At 49.5% G+C, this 20,350-nt stretch overlaps 1 protein-coding gene across 4 annotated transcripts in view; it reads left to right on the forward strand.

Moving 5' to 3' along the window:
* The first annotated feature begins 3,891 nt into the window (after positions 1 to 3,891).
* LOC101158338 (electrogenic sodium bicarbonate cotransporter 1) overlaps positions 3,892 to 20,350 on the forward strand; it is a 62,702-nt gene continuing 46,243 nt past the window's right edge. Inside the window, exons 1-4 of one of the 4 annotated variants that reach the window (XM_023958123.1) lie at positions 3,892 to 3,996; positions 4,175 to 4,245; positions 8,530 to 8,603; positions 12,662 to 12,835. In XM_023958123.1, the coding sequence (XP_023813891.1) occupies positions 4,229 to 4,245; positions 8,530 to 8,603; positions 12,662 to 12,835 (265 nt within the window). In that variant the 5' untranslated portion in view covers positions 3,892 to 3,996; positions 4,175 to 4,228. The remainder of the gene's footprint in view (positions 3,997 to 4,174; positions 4,246 to 8,529; positions 8,604 to 12,661; positions 12,836 to 20,350) is intronic. The other 3 variants (XM_023958122.1, XM_023958124.1, XM_023958125.1) reach the window with 3 other exon arrangements.

Below are 20,350 nucleotides of genomic sequence, written 5' to 3' on the forward strand. Positions count from 1 at the left end.
ACAAATGACAAAATAAACAGATGAGTAAAGCAGCAGCTGCTGCTGACGGACCTGCGTGGGTGGCGTGCATTCAAAACACTTTTGGACACTTCGAAGAATAAAAGTGTTGTGAGGCATGAACTCAAATCACTTTTATGTACAAAACACGTTTCAGGCATTTCAAGGAAAGAAAACAGCTGCAAAAGAAATCTACATTTGTTACACACCAAAAAGGGACTTTACTGTAAACAGACCAAGGAGGGACGCCAACGCCAGCATACCACCTGCAGCTCGCTGTGATTTTTTTATTCACCAGTTTCACAAACTCAGAGAATCAAGAAGTGACTGAGATGAACTGAGATGAACTCTGAAAGGACACGAGGAGCATCAACCGCACAAACCTTACCAAGCAGACCCTTCCTCTAAAAGTCCTCCCTGAGGGAGCTCAGCCAGATGTTCCCCTCACAGCTCCTCCTCCACCTGTGGGTCCAACGCCACGGTGATCGGTGGACACCTGTGACCCTTTCCTTACCTGGGTGTCCGAGACATTCGACCAGCAGTCGCCTGAAAAGACTAAAAGTCACCCATCGCCCTCATTTCTGAGGTTTCCTGGTGCCTCATGCACTGATGGACAAACCTTGATGAGCACAGAAAGCAGAGCAGGGAGGCCGTTTCTCCTGACCACGCCCTTCCAGGTGCCACCATTGACTGAATGTCAGAAGTGGACTGAGTGTGTGTGACCTCGACTACCCACCAACCCACCCACCCTTAGAAAACTTCTACTTCTGGCTCCAACTAAATGAATGAACTATTTGGGATACAGACGCCAAGAGGAGCAGCTCCTGAATTTCTCCTTTGGGAGATTAATAAAGTTTATATCTATCTATCTATCTACACGGGAATGAACTCCACACGACAGAAAAATCCTCGACTGCATCGTTTTCCCTTTCTCATCGTCATTCAGTTATTTTTTCTCCTTTTTAAACATGTCCACGTTTGCACGGGACAAACACTTCTTCAAATGCTTGCTAACTTTAGCATTAGCATGATAATACATTTATTTTACACACATCTCACCCCCCCTCATCCTGACAGACTGTCCCATCACCATAGTGGACTCGGTCCGTTTCCTCGGCACCACCATCACTCAGGACCTCAAGTGGGAGCCGCCCATCAGCTCTCTGCTCAAAAAGGCCCAGCAACTTCCAGCGGCAGTTGAAGAAAGCCCGGCTGCCGGCCCAGATGATGGTTCAGTTCTACACGGCCGTCATCGAGTCCATCCTCACCTCCTCCATCACAGTGTGGTACGCTGGAGCCACACTGTACAGACTGCAGCGTATTGTGGGCTCAGCTGAGAAGGTGATTGGCTGCAGTCTTCCATCTCTCCAGGACCTCTACGTCTCCAGAACCCGGGGGGGTGCAGGTCGGATAGCAGCCGACCCTTCTCACCTGGACATGGTCTACTTGATCTGCACGCTTCTTGACCAGAACCTCAAGACACAGGAACAGTTTCTTTCCCTCTGCAGTCTGACTCATGAACACCTTTTAAGTCCTCCCCCCTTAAACTTCACTTCCATGTCCAGTCAGTCACCAGTCCACTACCTGCACCTTGATCATCCTCAGTTTGCACTACTTATTCTATTTATTGTTCTGACCATTGTGTCATTTTTTAAATGTGCTTACTGTTGTTCATTTTTTCTATTCTTAAGTGTTTTATGTCGCACATTAGCACAGAAGCAAATTCCTATTCTGTGACACTGCTCTGTGCGCGGAAACTGGCAATAAACATTCCTTGAATCCTTGAATTTTTTCAGCATAAAGCGTCCCACCTACATCCTCGTAGATGTTATTTCTATTTCATGTGTTTCCATGATGGAGCATCAGGCGCTCTATGAGTACAGTTGCTGGGGTTTGATGCATGTTTGTCCTCAGAAGGTCCAGATCTCATCCAAACCACCGATCTGCTTCAATCAATATCTAAAGTACAGATTTGTCAGTTAGTCTACAGAGAGATCGGCACAGAAATGTGATGTTTGAAGGACTCCAAGGAAAACGACGTTTTCCGTGTTTTCCTGAAGCAAAGAAGCCACCAGCTTCACTCCTTTGCACCAAGTGCTTCTATTGTGTTGTCTCTTCGTTTTGCAGAAGAGGATCCAAACGTCCTGGAAGACCCTGACTTCAAAGGCTGGAGCAGCAGAAAGGACCCCCCCACAGGGCGGGTGGGGTTGGGGGCCCGGCGTGGGTCCTCCTCTGACAGCTCAGACTCCAAAGCATGAAGAAGGTCCTGAGAGCTGCATCCAAAGGCGGAACCGAGCTCCTCGCCTCTGCGGGGGGGTTACACCAAAACACTGTCTTGTGAAATCTGCTCCATCATGCCCCCCCAGCGGTGTTTCCACGTAACGCTGGTGGAGCGTGAGGAATAGACGGAGCTGCTGACACCTCCAGGTTGTAAAATCTGCTGTTTTGAATTAAACACTTGAATGAGGGTCAATGTGCCGTCAGCCCCCCCCCCCTCGAAATTCTCTGATGTTAGCCGTAACAATATTTAGTGTTGTGAATGAACACATGGGGGGCTGTTGTGAGGACAAATTTGAACCCGTGAGATGGACAGAAGCGGCTACAGGAGTCACGGAGGCGAGCGTTTGGAGAAACCGTCCTGGCAAATCCTGGACCAGCTTGGGGGGGCAGCAACAACAGCCCCCCACCAGCTTTCACTCTGACCCCACCACCTCTGCAGGTTTCCTTCTGTCAGGTGTAGTTTTGCTCCACAGGTTATTGGGGAGGGGGCTGGGATAAAGACCTGCAGCGTCTCCACCACCTGAAAGATGACAGCTCAGCGTTTCTATGACAACCTCAGACACAAACAGGATGAAAAGAAGCCCCCCCCAAAACAGACATGGGGGGTCATGAAGACACAAAATCAGCTGACGTTCAGCGAGGAAGGAACCACTGCAGCACTGGAACAAGGGGCAAACTCTTAAACCAAATAAAGGGAAACAAGGCATAAGCAGATGGGGGCGTGGCTGTGGCGTGGTTGTGGTTGTGGCGAGGCTGTGTCTGTGGGGTGGTTGTGGCGTGGTTGTGGCGAGGTTGTGTCTGTGGCGCGCTCAGGTCAGATCAGGACGACATCTGCTTTCTAACCCATAAGCGGCGTTCCCGCATGAGGAACCAGCCTGACCATCCCACCCAGAAGCTTCTTCCTGCAGACGTTTTCAGTCGTTCCTGTCTGCTGCAGAGACTCTGGTTCTGTAGAAATGCAACTTCCTGTTGACCATCTCTGAGTCTTTCCAGGTGGATCTTCACCTTAAGGCTGTTTTCATTTCAGTTTCAGAAATCCCATTCAGAGGAAGAGTTTGTGTTTCAGGAAAGCTTTTCATGAAACTCAACAGGTTTGTTCCTGATGTGACCCACAGAACCGACGAGCGGTTCTGCTGCTGAAGAATCTTCTGAACATCAATAAAACACGTGGTTTTTAAAATCCTGTTTCCAGACTTGAACTTATGTTTCTGTTTTGGTGCCTGTCCTGTCCTGTCCTGTCCTGTCTTCTTCCTCTTGTTGTTTGAACTTTTTTTTTTTTTTTTAAGGGTTTGGGTTGGAAACAGATTTGATTCTTCCGATGTAAACAGGAAGCATACATAAAGCAAATGGGCCGTACCATTTTCTGGTGTTTTTTTGTGACAGTCATGAACTTTATCATGTTCTGGGATGTTGAATCAGCGATGATCGTCCAGCAGGTGGCGCTGCAGACCCAAAACAATGAAGAAGACTCCACTGGGATTTGAGCTTCATCTTCATTTGAACACAAATCTATTCATTGCAATGTGTGTGTGTGTGTGGGGGGGGGGGGGGGGGGGGGCGTCTCATGTTGGAGAAGTTTCGGTGTGGGGGGTGAGTCCGACCTCCCCCCTGGAGGAGTGGCGCTGACGGAAGGATGGACCCGCGGAGGGACGCGCCGGGCTCAGACCGTGACAAACCCACGCGAGGGGGAGGCTGCGGATGCCGCGAGCGCACGCACAGGTGAGTCTGCGCGCGAGGCGCGGCGGCCAGGAGCGCGCGCCTTTTCAGTCAACGCGAGGGGCTTCTGTGGTCTGGCTTCTTCCTGCCCGGGTGTTGTGTTGTTGTTGTTGTTGCTGCTGTGGTGGAACGGACACACACACACACACACACACACACAGCTCTCCTGTCTGTCTCGCAGACCAAACAACCGCTGCACTGAGGAGGAGGAGGCTGAGCGCGCGCGGAGGAAAAGATGAGCTCCCACAAGAAGTAAGTGACCCCATCCTCATGAGCAGCTTCACCTGTCCTCAGGGTGTCGGGAGTTTTCCCGATGCAGCTGAGGATTCTGGGTAACTTGAGACGTTTGATAGACATTCATGAAGCTCCAGAAGAGACAGAAAAGTTCCTGAAATCTGAAGAATCCGCTTCAATCTTCCTCTGAACTTTCCATTCAAACGTTGTTCCTCCTGAAGACGTCGGATCATTTGAACAGAATCATCTGATGGATCAACTGATGAAGAGGCATTTTGGGAGGAGCCCTCAGAGGAGGAGATGTTCCACCTCTGAGCGGCTCCAGCTGCAGGCGTCTCCTCTCTGAGTGAAGATGATGTCATAGCAGCTCCTGTGGAGAGGAAGGCCTGCAGATGTTCACATGGTGGAGGTCTGAATCTTATGACTGAGGGATGAACCAAAGAGTTTTAGAATGAAGGAGGTCTGCAGGAACCGCAGAACTCGCCAAAGCCGGGGAAGTTATCTTTTGGGGGGGGGGTGGACTTCAGATGGGCAGTGATGGAGAACAGTCCCATCTAAACAGACGTTACGTAAATAATGTTCATGTAGTTCCTGTGGAACAGCTGGTGTCAGGAGACACCCTCCACATGGGGGCCCTCTCCTGTCCACATGGGGGCCCTCTCCTGTCCACATGGGGGCGCTCTCCTGTCCACATGGGGGTGTTCTCCTGTCCACGTGGGGGCCCTCTCCTGTCCACATGGGGGCCCTCTCCTGTCCACATGGGGGTGTTCTCCTGTCCACATGGGGGCGCTCTCCTGTCCACATGGGGGTGTTCTCCTGTCCACGTGGGGGCCCTCTCCTGTCCACATGGGGGCACTCTCCTGTCCACATGGGGGCGTTCTCCTGTCCACATGGGGGCCCTCTCCTGTCCACATGGGGGCACTCTCCTGTCCACGTGGGGGCCCTCTCCTGTCCACATGGGGGCACTCTCCTGTCCACATGGGGGCACTCTCCTGTCCACATGGGGGCGTTCTCCTGTCCACATGGGGGCACTCTCCTGTCCACATGGGGGCGTTCTCCTGTCCACATGGGGGCACTCTCCTGTCCACATGGGGGCGCTCTCCTGTCCACATGGGGGCGTTCTCCTGTCCACATGGGGGCACTCTCCTGTCCACATGGGGGCGTTCTCCTGTCCACATGGGGGCCCTCTCCTGTCCACATGGGGGCACTCTCCTGTCCACATGGGGGCGTTCTCCTGTCCAAATGGGGGCACTCTCCTGTCCACATTGGGGCGTTCTCCTGTCCACATGGGGGCGTTCTCCTGTCCACATGGGGGCACTCTCCTGACCACATGGGGGCGTTCTCCTGTCCACATGGGGGCACTCTCCTGTCCACATGGGGGCGCTCTCCTGTCCACATGGGGGCACTCTCCTGTCCACATGGGGGCACTCTCCTGTCCACATGGGGGTGTTCTCCTGTCCACATGGGGGCCCTCTCCTGCCCACATGGGGGCCCTCTCCTGTCCACATGGGGGCGCTCTCCTGTCCACATGGGGGTGTTCCCCTGTCCACGTGGGGGCCCTCTCCTGTCCACATGGGGGCACTCTCCTGTCCACATGGGGGCGTTCTCCTGTCCACATGGGGGCCCTCTCCTGTCCACATGGGGGCCCTCTCCTGTCCACATGGGAGCACTCTCCTGTCCACATGGGGGCGTTCTCCTGTCCACATGGGGGCCCTCTCCTGTCCACATGGGGGCACTCTCCTGTCCACATGGGGGCCCTCTCCTGTGTTTCCATGTACCTCAGGTGAAGATCCTGGAGCGGCCCCCCCTAACAGAGCTAGAAGCACCTCAGCGTCTTCCAGTACTTCTCACCTTCTTTGACCAAAAGGGCTTTCCAGTCCAGGTGAAGTCCTCACACAGTGATGGCGAGCTGTGCTCAGAGGTAACCGGGCCCCGGCGGCGGGGTCGGTGTCAGCGCCACACGGCTGCAGTGGTTTAGATGACAGTCACTGAGTTTCTGTGACTGTTGAGTCCTTTTGTGTGCTTTTGCTGTTCCACCGTAAACCCAGAGAACAGGTGAGAACGCCGTCAGGTACCTGCTGCCCCATTGGGGCTCTCAGCCGGTTTGCCCTCCGTCTCCTGAACAGAGGTCTGGAGGGCGGAGCTTCAGGCTGTCCGGCGTTCCTGCAGCCTCAGAGCAGCTCAGACAGCTGATGCTTTCCCCGCCATGATGACGAAGGCGTTTCATCAGAGGAGAAACTCCCACATCGACTTCCTGTTTTATTCAGGACGCAGCTCCGCCCGTAAAGCTCCACTCTGTTTTTGATGTTTTTAAAATCTTCTTGAAGCATTTTTCTGATGATGGAGGACATTTAAAAGACAATTAAGCTTAATATAAGTCAGGACTTTATTGATCCCCAAAGGGAAGTTCAGTTATAAAACGGCATTTCTGAGTATTTCTTTGTTCAAACTGTTGTGAATCAGGAGCAGATGAAAATGGTTTTTGGAACGTAAGATCGTATTTGTGATGGAGAAAATACTCTGGGCGGGGTCACAGTCTTCCAGCTCCGCCCTTTTCTGATCCTCCACCTGCAGACCAACAGATCCATGAACGTCTTTGTTTTCCTGGCCTGAGCTGGAATCTGGATCAGAACTGGACGGATGGATGGATCTGATGTTGCTGCTGTTTTTGATGCCCCGCTAATGTTAGGTTGGGGGGGTGAGGGGCTGTAAGCTAGAGGGAGAGAGTGGAAACAGAGAGTTCTTATGGCGAGGGGAAATGGGGCGGGCTTACTCCCTATAACAGTCCTGCCCACGACTCAGAGGTGAATTTCTGTCAATTTGTGGGGTGCACGTTACTTTCTCTGTGCACGGAGGGGCAAATGCCAGTGGACTGGTGTCCCCCCAGGTCCTCCGCTCAGCCTGCAGCGGCTCAGTTTCCTCATTTCCTGTTTGCTGGTCCGTATTTGGACCAAAGTTTGGGTCGGTCCCACAGGCAGAGAAGGTTCTGCTGGGCTCCCCCCTGTCGTGCTGCCGCTGCTCCATAGGTGGCGTTGGGGAAGCAGCAGAGGCTGAACTTCACAGACTGTTGGTGAATCATTATGCAGAGACCGGGCCGCTGGGGGGGTCCGTTTCTTCAGGAATCAGTGTGGGTTTCAGTTGTTCTGCAGAGCTCTGACCCGAAGCTCTGGACCTGGACCCCCCCGTGAGGCGACTCTCCTGAACAATGATTGAGCTGTTCGGGTTACCTGGCAGAGCAGAGGGAACTCTGGTGAGACGTGGAGAGATCCGCAGATCAAATATTCTCCCTGAGAGTCAGAATCCCCTCCTGAAGCTGAAGTTCATGGATTTTCACTTCGCTCTTCTCGAGTTTGACCAGCCGAGCATCTTAGTGCAGGTCTTCTCATTCCCCCTCAGGTTTCTAATCATTTCCAGGTGTTCGAAATAACTCCGTGTCTCAGCAGTAACACCGTTTCTCTACAGAACCCTTCTGTTTGTGAGCGGCACATGTGCCTCCTCCATCGGGCTACACGCAGTTTCCTTACTGTTTTTAGACTTTGACTTGTATTTCGTTGGGCAGTCATGTAGAACATTTCACTACATATTGTACTATGTATGTATATGTGTGTGATAAATAGCCTTTACCCCCCCATAAGAAGCTCTAAAAAACAAACTGTCCTTTCAGCAGAGAAACAGGGTTCGATTCCGGGTGAGCCGGCCCTGCAGGGTGGCGGGGGTCCGGCGCAGCGGCCTGCTACGGGGCGGCTGTGTGTCACTTAAGCAAAGCCGCTGTAATCCTGTAAGGGCGGATGAGTACGCAGACATGTGATGCTCCACTTGTGCTCCAGGGTGGTGGTGGTGGTGGTGGTGGTGGTAGGCAGATGGAGAGGCTGTGTGTGTGTGTGTGTGTTTGTCTTTAACTTTCTGATGGTTTTCCAAAACTCCAGCCATGATAGTGAACAGACATGTCAGACTCTGTACAGGTGTCCGTCAGCACCTGTCTGCTCACAGCCAATCAGCAGACTTCCTGTCCTCCGCCTCACCTCGCTCTCCAGATTAAAGCCCCACAAACACCTATCGGCGGCGCTCAGCCCTCCTCAAGGATGACACACTTCCTTCCAGTCGGCGTGGCGTGGAGTCAGACCTGCTGGCCGCTCCGTCGGGCGTAGGTGGTCTCTGATGGGTGGAGATGAGCGCCGCCGGCAGCACCAGACTGACCCCGAGCGCCAACCTGCTGCAGCCCAACGAGCCGCGGTGCTATGGCTCCACGCTGTCTCTGGAGGAGAAGTGTGAACAGTCTTTCTTCCTCTTCTACTACTACAGGATGGAGGACGAGGCGGTGCTGGACCGCGGGGCGTCCCTACTCAAGAAAGTCTGCGATGAGGAGGAGGTGGAGGGTAAGTGGACCTACGTTTCCACCGTGTATGTGGGGGTCGGTGTTGGGAGGAAAGGAGCTGGCTGACAGGAGGGATCAGCTCTCCAAAGCTCACTTCCTGGATGGACACCCTGCTGCTCACCTATTTAGGCAGCAAGCTGGCAGAGAAAACCACGTGAGCCAGTGTTTACCCGACTAATCCCCTCAGGGACCTGCAGCGCAACCAAGACCGGAAACCTCCCTGAGTACTAGTTAAGGATTAGTTAGTAAAACGGATCTGACCCTGCAGGAGAGGGTTTCCATGGCAACCACCTAATAAACAAAACCACCAAAGTAGAGAAAGGAAAGCTCAGCCGTTAAAGACCCACTGCAATCAAAATCCTGTCCTGAACTGGTTTTTGTAGCCGTTTTTCCATGATGGAGGACACAAACAAAAGAATCTTCGGAGTATTTTTGATGTAAATCAGGAACAATCAGGAGCAGACAAACATTAACCGTTTGAAAAAGCTCTCTTCTGTCACGCAGACAGTGAAATGCTGTGAATGGATCTGACGTCGCTCTGCATTTTAGTTGGGTTGGGGTAGTGGGGGGCCGTAAGCTAGCAGGAGAGAGTGTAAACAAAGGGATGATGGGAAATGAGTGCAGGCTTACTCCCACAACAACAGCCCCGCCCACAGCTCAGGGGTGAATTATTAGCATATTCAGCATTATTCTGTTTCTTTTTTGTTTCATATAAAGTAACTCTTCTGAATGGCTTCAAGTCATTCATTTTCTGCATTCGCTGAAGCACATTAGTTCTTGTTGCTTTTTGGGTTGAGCGCTTTTTTCTGTGACATCATTTCCTGTCTCCTCCTTGGTCTGGGCTTCTCTTGTCCGGTAGTTTGTGTCTGAACGGCAGCATCCGCTGAGGACGCTCTCCTGCCTGAAAGCACGTTATCCTTGGAATTCTGGAAATTCCTCTGAATGTCACAAACGTTCAGCTCTTCATCTCAGATTCAGTCATCAGAAACATTCAGACGTGTGGAAATCCTCCAATGAAATATGTAACCACCATCATTAATGAATGACATGTGGACGTCAGAGTTGGGTAAAATGCCGGAGCAGCAGTTCCTGTCAGGGTCCAGCGCTCAGATCCGGGTCGTGGGTCCAGCTGGTTCTGAAAGGCTGAATCACAGAGCAGCTCCACTTTCTGTCAGTTTCATTTTCCCTCCTTATTTCTCTCTTCTTTGCCTAAAATCAAAGGTTTGTTGGTTGTTGTTGTGTTTGGAGCTCTGCAGTCATTAGTATGCTGTGGCTGTGGTGTGGCGTGCTGCCATCCTTCTCGCCGGTCTGGGCCGGCCTCAGCGTTGCTGTTACCGGGGGAACTGGTGGTAACGTTGCCTTTCTCCAGAAATCTAGAGAGCTAAACAAACGTCCCAGGGAACAGTTTGTTTCATTCAGGCCGAGCTCCCACAGAACGTCTTCCTTCTCCTCAAAGAAAGAAGGAAGTGGTTTGAAAGCTGCTCTTTCCGACTGCAAATCTCCTTTTCTCGCATCCTGACTCCAACGTTTTTCACGTCTTCTCTTCCACCGTCTTCCTGGCTGTCCAGAGTGAAAAAGACTCCATGATCTCCTTTCGTCTGTTTGTTTAGTTCCAACTTTATAAAATGGTTTTTGTTGTGTGAAACCCAGAAAACCCAGAGGACATTAGACGATGAGGTCGTTTAATCAGGAAGTACGCTTGGTGGAGATCCTCATCACGGTTCAACAGACCAACATGGAGTTCTAGTTTCTATTGAAACCGGGACTGAAGAACATTTCTAATCATTCAAATCAGTGACTTTGTTGGCTTTGGTTCCATTTTTGGTTGAATGAATGAATTTATATCAGAGGTTTTCCTAAAACCGTAATATCCCTTCAGGAGTGGGCATAACCATAAATAAAGTGGATAAAGTTCATCTGCAGACGTGACACTAAATCCTTGGCCTTGTGTGATCAAGAAATCCTCCAGAATGAATACACTGCAAATACAGACCATAATATTCATGAAAAGTTCAGGAATCTGCGTTTATTATTAGAATAAGCTTAAAGCAAATACTATCTTATTCTGCACAACAATGTTTAGTCTCTGTCCAGAATGAAAAGACAAAAACATGGACGTCATTAATATACATTTTCTTTTGATCATAAACCAATAAAGTTCTAATTCTATTCAGGATAACGGCATCAGGAAGTAGAGAAAATGAGGACGGGTCACCATAGCAGACTGTAGCTGGAACAAAAAGACATTTTCATTGAAGTCAACTTACTTCAGCTGATGATTCCAGGTTGAACTGGGAGTTTTATTCTGAAAAGAACTCATGTGTGCCTTAAAAAGAAAAAATATTTATTTATTAAAAACACAATGCTCCAGTGTTTCATTCATTAAAAAACTGTAGTACATGTATACAAACCATAATCATGACCATACATGTTTGATTGACACACATGGTGATTTCACTCAAACAATCACTTTAAACACATGGTTAATTTCCATACATGCTAATCTCATACTGATGGTAAATTCACACACGTTAAATTCTTGCATACGGTAACTTTGTGGACACGGTTAATTCACACACACAGTACGTTTATGAACATGCTAAATTCACACAAATGCAGTGAATTCTTGGAAACGGTAAATCTACAGACACGGTAAATTCCCACACATGCCTGCAGACTCACATCTGTCAATCATCCTCTGCTTTGCAAAGTCGTGAACCTTTGTTGAACGTGGGCAGAAACAGAACTGGTTACTGCAGTGAAGGGAAATCTTTCAAACTGCTGTGATTTTGTTGGAACTGAGAAATCTGGATCAGCTCTGTCTGCAGGAGGAAAGGAGGACGATGGAGCGTTTGATTGGTTAGACTGATGACGTTCATCTTTCAGCCTCTAAACGGGATTGGAGACGGTTTGATGAAGGAACTTCGTCATCATGAGAACTTTTGCCCAAAGCTGCAGTGATTGGATGAAGTTGCTGTGTAGAGAAAAAGGGATTCACTGAATCCCAGAAGTCTCCTTTCCTTGTGAGTCAGAAGATGCGTGGCGGACGCTGTTCTCCCGTGTTGTCCCATTGACACAGCAGGCCCGTCCGTGCAGGACCCAGAGCCGTCTGCTGGTCCATCATGGTGGACGGTCTGTCAGTCCTGCTGGACTCTGACGGGGGATTGGTGTGAAAACCACAACAAAGGCGTTGCAGTCGGTGTGGATAAAGCCGCGATTGTTCCTTAGAGGGACGCCGGTGCTGAGCGGTTCTGCTGCGTCCCGGCAGGGTCATGCTCCGACTCTGGACTCCGAAAGGAGACGTGTGCGGCAGGGTTCTGTTTGAAATCCTGTCTGTGTTCAGCAGCAGAACAACAAACAAAGGGTGTGAGGATGAGGTTGGATGTTCTGCTGCCTTCATGCGGCTTCAGGAAAAAACAACCATGAGGACAGAAACAGGTTTACGGCACACTATGGCTGATCCGCGGTTCCAGAGTCTCACGCGGAAAAGAACCACTTAAACATCAACGTGGATCCAAGTCCAAATGTCCTCATTAAAAATTCATTTTGAATGAACTTTATTCACAGTTTTGTTGAAGCACAGTTTGAAATGTGACAGAGAACAACTGGAATCCAGTAGTTTTTCAAAATAAAACGTCAGATTAGGATTATGAAGAAAAGGGACGTACTGTAAGTGATGTATTTGTTTCAGTACCATGTGACCCACAGAACCGAGGCTTGTGGACCACCGGGTCTGGAGGAAAGACTGCAGTAAACGCTAAGAAGAGTTTTCCTCCACAGATCTAAGATCCTGCTGACATCCAGGAGAAATGTGCTGTCTTCAGTGCTATGTGACACTTCTGCCTCTGTACAATTATCGGTTTGGACATAGTTCTGTGACCTTCACGACCCGGCTTGGTTCTGCTGGGGGGTTGCTGTCTCCGGGCTCTGTTCTTGAAATGAATCCAGCACATGAGGATCAGGAAGCAGTTAGGAGGAACTCTGTGGTTTTCAGGAAAATGCTGCGATGACACCATCATTTCCGTCTGACTTCATCCTCCTCCTTTTTGTCTCCTGCAGGCCACCACACCATCTACATTGGTGTCCGTGTCCCCAAGAGCTATCGGCGTCGGAGGCGTCACCGCCGGAGAACCGGCCACAAGGACAGAAAGGAGAGGTTGATGGAAAACGCCTCTGACAAGTCGGACACAGAAAACAACGAGGAGGCCAGCAACAGCATCCTCAAACCTCTCAGTAAGTTCTGATGGACTTCCTGTCAGGCCTGATTAGGCTTCACGTCTGTCTCCGCTGGAGGCTGCTCTCTTTTCTGGAAAAATGCCCCTGGAACTCTCAGTGACCCCCAACAAAGTTGCTGAGTCCACTTTGGTCCAGAAATAGCGGTGAATGTTGTGCAGAGTGATGGCTGTGAGCGGACTGGGAGGCTGCTGGGATGCAGCGGTGCAGACGCTGCTGCAGGCTCCGTCAGCGCCGCTGGAGCAGCTTCCTCAGGTTTCTGTGACGGTTTGGAGGGAAGTGGAGAAATCAGCTGGAAAGGCGGTTTCAGAGGGAAGAGGAAGATCTTTGCTCCGCACGTTTCCTCCGCTTCAGTCGTTTTCTGTCCTTTGATGAGTTTGTAGGAAGACTGTTTCTGTAAAATGAGAGACGGTGTGAAACCGCTCAGCTCCTCTTCCTCTGATTCTGGGTTTGGGTTGATTCTGTCGGACTGAAAAGCTGCAGATGTTTCCGTACCCCAAAGAGCAGAGTTATGTCATTATTTAACAAATATGAAAAAAGAAAAACACTGGAAACAAAAGATCTTCTTGTGTTTCTCAGCAGTAATTCATTCTGCACATTTACTGCGGTTCAGCATCAGTCAGTCTCATCTCTGTTTCTCAGCTTCTAGCCAGAATGTAGCAATATTTTCATGTGAATGTAGTTTTCTGTGCATTTGCTGTGATTATCAGGTAGTTCAGTTCATTCAGCGTTTTGTTCACCAGCTTGTTGGTTAAAAATGGTTCCTTTGTGACAAAAAAAATACATTTCACACAAATGTCAGAAAGGCTCTGGATTCAGACAATTCACACAAAAACATTCAGACAAATCCAACCAAAATATCAGATGCAGCTTTTCAACAAAGTTCCTCTGAAATCATGGGTTCTCCAGAGGTTCTCCAGAGGTTCTCCAAAGGTTCTCCAGAGGTTCTCCTAAGGTTCTCCTTTGACTGACTGGAGCTGTAAACTCTTTCCTCTGTTCCATAAATCCAAAACTGTCCCGACTCTCACGTTCTGTGTTTGGATGAGGAGGATGCAGGCGTCCAGCTGACCAGCATCATGATGTTCCTCAGATCTCTGAGGAACATCATGATGCATTCAGTAAAGTTCCTCAGATCTCTGAGGACGTCTGATGCTCTGAGCTCTTTCTTGGTGATTTGCCGCCGCCTCCTGCAAAGCAACAGTTCTGAGGTTTGTTAGCAGCCGGTCAGGTCGGTAAAGACGGTCTGTAGGAACCCGGAGACTCGGCCGATTATTTGGTTTTCTGCTTCTTGTGTGCAAACAGACTTTAGCTGAGAGTCTTCTCTGTTGGATTCAAGCCAGAGCGTCTAATGTTAGTCATGTTTAAACAGGAGTCATGTGAAGGCGGAGCTGAGGATCATCTTTTCTTGAACTGCGGTCCAAACAGACGTAGGTCCGGCTCCGTGTTGCACCTTCGTCTAGCTTTGTCCCATGAATCCACAAGAGTTGCATCACAGAAGACTTCTGGTGTTTGGCCAGCAGCTGTGGCACTGAGATGTTCAGAGACAGAAATGGAGGACCCTCATTGAGGAAGAGGAGGAAGGGACGGGACGAAGACCTTTAGGAAACAGCAACAAATGCAGGGAGAAACGTTGACAAACGACCGGCTACCAAACAACAGAAGAATCTGTCTGCCGTCATCCAAGAGGATCAAGGATTTCTGTTGTTATGACAAATCAAAAGAGCGTGTGCTTCACTACCTCCTGAGAAGGCCCAAAGCGCCTTAACATCACTGTCCCATTCCCCCATAAACACACGTTCACACAGGGATCTGATGCCCAACGCCGGCGCCAACCTGTAACACGGCGGGAACTGAACCTGTGATCGTTTGATCAGAGGTCGACCGCTCTCCTTCAGCACCACGGCCGGCTCAAAGAATTGATGAAAGCAGCGATTGACATGTGACTGTCTAATCCAGAGGTTCAAATCACCTAATTGGGCGTGGTCTTAAAATTACCAAGTGTGTCTGTACCAAGGCTCCGCCCATTTTCTAAGAGAACTGGTTTGTTGACATTAAATGCAACCGAAAGGCGACGCCCACAGAGCTGAAGACGTGGCATCAAAGCCGCCTGAAGGGGGACACCTTTCTGTTTCAAAGGTCATGATCCACGTTAACCAAACAACAACGACTGGAAAAAAACCCTGAATCAAGTTTAATCCCAGATACGAACAAAACGTCTGTGACCAGAAAAGATCCAGAATGCAAACAAAAACGATCGTTTATCTCCTTTAAGACCCACTCTGATGAAAACGCTGTTTCTGGTGTTTCTGACATGCTATCGTGGCTTTTTCTGATGATGGAGGACTTTATTCTACAAAGATTGTATTTGTGACATAGAAAATACAGTGGGCGGGGCCACAGTCTTCCTGCTCCGCCCCTTTCTGATCATCCACCTGCAGACAAACAGATCCATGAACGTCTTTGTTTTCCAATGGATGGATCTGATCCTGATCACCAATTTTTGATGATCCCCTATTGCTAGGTTGGGGGTGTGAGGGGATGTAAGCTAGAGGGAGAGAGAGTCAACAAACCTGATTGGAAGTCAGGACAGGTGAACTCTGCCCCAGGAGCCCCGCCCACAACACAGAGGGGAATTTCTGCTCTGCAGAAAACAGCACGAACCACCAGGAACGCTTTGAAAACGGATCAGAAGATGATCGGATGGGACTGTAACGGGTTTTTGTAAACTGATGGTTTTTCAGAAAACTTTCCAAGATCTCTGTCAGTTTTATCTCCAACTAAAGCACAAAAGTCCCAGACCTCCAGCAGTTTGAAAGAAATCAGAGAGATAATTCCCAAACAGGGACAAAAGAAGAAAAAGTCAGCTAAGCAGCCATCTGCCAGACGGAGAAAAGCTGACCGCCATGCTACCCCACGGCCTGCTGTTATTTACCCCTCTGCCCCACGCCGCTCTCTCTGGGAACCGTGGCGGCCTGGAGGGCGGGCCCGTGTCTGCCGGGACTTAAATCCTTTTGTTTGGTCAGATGGACTCCGCGGGGCAGCCGGCTCATCCCGGTTCATGATCCTGGATCCTGCCTGTCCTCTGTGCAGATATTTGACCCTTCCTTGCTTTGATGAGAATCGTCTTTTTAATCATGTTTCCCATTTTCCTGCTGGGATCAAATAGAGTGGATTACACAGATTATGTAGAAACTTGGTTCGTGGAGCTGCTTCCTCTGTGCGTTTCTGTGAACCGTATAGGAATACCAAAAGCAGCCAATGACCAACAAGCTGAGTGGGATGTGTCGGCACGTCGGCTTTACATCGAAACGTCACTTTTCTGAAAGAATCGACACGTTGGAACGACACGAAAAAACAAATGAATCCAATGATTTGAAATCTTCACTTTGGTTCCAGCTGAATGTGAATCCTTGGACTTCTGCTCCTTCCAGCTTTGGAATAAATCATTTCAGGAAAGAGCTGAAAGTCAAATGCAAGTTCGGCAAAATACATTCCAGTAAACAGCCATGGAACTTTGGAAGTATTTGGTCAAAACAGAAATAGAAACATGCCGAGCATCTCTGAAAAAGCAAAGCCAGGATCTAAGCTCTGCAGCCACACGCCGGCTTTTTCTCGTTAGCGTGTCAGAGAAACGCCTTTTCCCACAAAGACGATGCGGGTGTTTCCTGTTAGCACCGCCTCATGGACTCAATCCCCAAAACGTTCTGCCCCCCGTTCCACACAGACCACAGATTCTGTTCTAACATCTGCTCTCTAGGGGGCGCTGTGTTCTTTCTGAAGCCCTAACCAGGGCCAAAAAAGTCAGGAAGAAGAAAGTGGTTGTTCCTGCTAAACATCTGACTGTCATGTCCGAAGACGCTCCTGCTGCTCCTCACTGCTCCTCCTCTACCCAGCATGCATTTCCAAACTTCTTCGTGGCTCCTGCTTCTTCAGATTCACGCTGTGGCCGTTTGGTTCTCCTCCAAACACACGAAGCTCACAGCGCCTCCTCTGTTTGGTTCTTACGTCTGCGTTCACACTGAAGGGAACCGTACCAGAGTTCACCTGCAGGAGAGCAGAGAGCCTCGGTCCTTCACACCTGGACCGAGCCGAGAGGACGTCAGATCCTCTGTCGTGGGTCACATGTGTTGCTCTTTACCTTTGGGTCAGAATCCTTCCATCCAGCCTCCAACCTATGGGAGACCTTCACATCGTCCTTTAGGATGAGCTCTGAACACCCTCACCTGTAGTGATTCATAGTTTAGCTCCTACAAATTAAAAGCTGGCGGTTGACTCTGAAACTGGGACTTCCTTGTTTGTTTTTTAATAAATGGAGGGAGCTCCTTCCAGGGTTGAAGTCTAGTTTCTCAGTTTTGGTCATATTGTTTCAGGTGCCATGGCTCCAGGGTGTACTTTTACTCTGAAAAGCCCCAGGCCCCCCTAAGCATTGAAACCAATCCCAGCCCCTGCACACTGAAAGGAGAGGTTTGTATGGAGGAAGGTGGCTCTGTGCCGGCCTCCTCAGGAGAACAGGAACGTCCGGTTCCAGGTAGAACAGCAGACAGAGACCGTGAGTCTCCTCTGCTGGGACTCCTCACGCTCACAGGACATGGAGGGTATTTGTGTGGGATGCATGGCAGGGGTGGGACTGAACGGGCCTTTAGAGCCAGTCAGACGAAGATTCTGCTGGGCAGCGGGCATTCTTCCTCCATCCCATATCCCATGAGCCTTTGCTGCTGGGACAAAGTCCTCTTTGTGTGGCCGTGGCTCTTGGCTGGAGCACACAGCGCTTTGATTGCGTTTGAACGATGGGATTTTCATGTCTATCCCTTCTTTTCGTGCTCGGTTCACCCCTCTTTGCCTCACTGAGCCCCCTCCCCAACGCTCTGAGAGGATCTGGGCTGTGGACAGCCGTCCTCTGAGACTCTGCAGCAAACTTTCTCTTCAAATGTTTAGTAAATACAAATGACAGCACATTTGTGTTGAATGTGTTCTGGTGGCTGAAAAGAGCAGAATTATTTAGAAAATGAATTTAGTTTCCAAAAGACGTTAATTCTGCAAAAGTCTAACTGCACAGAAAAAGCTGCTCCTCCTGTTTAGGACCAAAACGCTGCTATGACCTCGGACCATCAGATGTGAAGGACTGGAAACAGATGCAGCTTCGCTGTTTCTGGAGCCTCACATCAAAGTTTTTGGGGTTTAGCTGTGGCCCAAAGTCCACCATGAAATGACCGACGGATCCTCCGCTCCATTCTTTCATGTCAGAGTTTTGCCGCACACGCATGGTCACATGGTTTTTTCAGCAGACTCCTGGCCGGGTAAAACACTGGGCCATGAAGGAACCTTCCAGAACCTTTAATGCTAAAAGAGCCCGTGGGTCCAGTTTCTGGATCAGAAACCGATGGAGAACCACAAAGTCCCAAAGCAGTTTGGAGAAAGACATTTTACAGTAGCTTTTATAGATTTACAAGAGTTGAAATATGAAAGCATTTCATGTTTATTATATTCCTTTGGACTGCGGGACACACAAGTTCCTTTCAAAATAAAAGACACTTCTGCTGCAATAGATATACTTTGCAGCTTTAGGAACTTTGCTTCTCCAGAAAAGAACGAGTTTAAACATTTTCTATGAATCAAAAACCACTTTGAACAAACGTGTGATCATCATTTTGCTTAGTTCCCTGAAATGTGTGCGTATTGGAGGAGTGGTCTTAAAAAAGACAAACGTAGGATCACCTCAGTTTAAAATCTACAAAGAAATGACCGAAAAAAAAACTATTTATGCAAATTGTTGGCGTTTTTCTCCAGAGAGCCACAATGGAGGGACAAGGAGCCTCAGGAGGCTCCACAGCTTCAGGCTGCAGACCCCTGAGCCAAACCCTCACAGCTGTGCTGCAGTGGTTTGAAAGTCAAGGTTCAAATCCCAGCTGATCCTCTTTCTGTGTGGAATTTGCATGTTCTCCAGGTTCCTGCTATGGTCCAGGAACACGCTTCATGAGTTTATTAGTGCATGTGAGTGTGTGGTTGTCTGTGGTTGTGTGGTTGTCTTTGGTTGTGTGGTTGTCTGTGGTTGTCTTTGGTTGTGTGGTTGTCTGTGGTTGTATGGTTGTCTTTGGTTGTGTGGTAGTCTTTGGTTGTGTGGTTGTCTGTGGTTGTCTGGTTGTCTTTGGTTGTGTGGTTGTCTGTGGTTGTGTGGTTGTCTGTGGTTGTGTGGTTGTCTGTGGTTGTGTGGTTGTGGGTCTCTGTGATGGACTGTCCATTGCCGTCTTCCTGGCTGCATCCTCGTGACTTTCCGTCTTTGTCACACCGGACAGAACCTGAAGCTCCGCCTCCGTCTGTCTCGCCCTCCTGTCACTACTCTGTCTTCACGTCCATGTCTGTCCTGCTGCCGTCTTCATGTCCCGCCTTGACGCTCCTCCAGGTTTCTTCATGCAGTTTCCAGAAAGGACAAATGTACAACATGAACTCACACCTGTGCGGTGAAGACTAAGCTTCTCACGATCTTCTGCCAACTTTTAACTTGGCTAAGTTAATGTCTAGCTGGGGGTTAAGGAGTTCATCGGCCGGTGTCCTGGGAGAACCCCCCCCATCCCGCAGAGCCCTCAATTAGACCTCCAGGTTATTGTTTCCCTGCAGTTTTGTCCACATATGCATTTGCAGCCTTTTCAGCTGTTGACTGTAATCAGCATAAATGATATGAGCGTCATCTGATCATTATTATTATTACAGCAGAGTTGGAGTCTGGAGGCGAACGCCTGCCAGCAGACTGTTTACACTCCACCCAGTAATCTGTCAGCTGCTCGTCTGGCCTGTACCTGTTGTTGTCATTGTGGAACAGAAACACAACAGGAGAAATCTGCCCCCCCCCCCCCCCCCCCCCCCACTCACACACCTTTTGGCCACGTGAAAGAATGAATGACTGAGGTCTGCTTCTTCATGTTCTATGACCATCGTCTTTATGGTAATCAGTATTGATCAGAGATCTGCAGGAGGTTAGCTGCAGGAAGACGGAGTGTGAATGAGAGGAAGCAAGAGGAAGAGTGAGGTTACAGGAAGAAGAGAAGAAGAAGGAGGATTTGAAGGGTCTAGGCTCAGCAGTCCAGAGGAATGGAGAGAGTGGAAAGAGGTGAAGAAGAGAGCAGGCAGGTTGGAATGGGTGGGGAAAAGAGTTTGAGCTGAAATGAAAGGAAAGGTGGAGAAAAGTTCGGAGAGAGGAGCCGTGAAGATGCTGAGGTTCAGCATGGATCAGGAAGGAGGACATCAGAGGAACAGGACATGGTAGAGGTTCTGGAGATGAAGCCAGACTGAGATGGTTGAGACTGAAGGATGCTGAGTCTAGAGCTGCCAGAGGTCTAGAGGAAGACCAGAGAGGAGGATTCTGGATGAAGATGAAGACATGAAGGTAGCTGCTGGTAGATGATGATGAAGACATGAAGGTAGCTGCTGGTAGATGATGAAGAAGACATGAAGGTAGCTGCTGGTAGATGATGAAGAAGACATGAAGGTAGCTGCTGGTAGAGGATGATGAAGACATGA

This window comes from Oryzias latipes, chromosome 9 (assembly GCF_002234675.1).
Source record: "Oryzias latipes chromosome 9, ASM223467v1".
NCBI lineage: Eukaryota > Metazoa > Chordata > Actinopteri > Beloniformes > Adrianichthyidae > Oryzias > Oryzias latipes.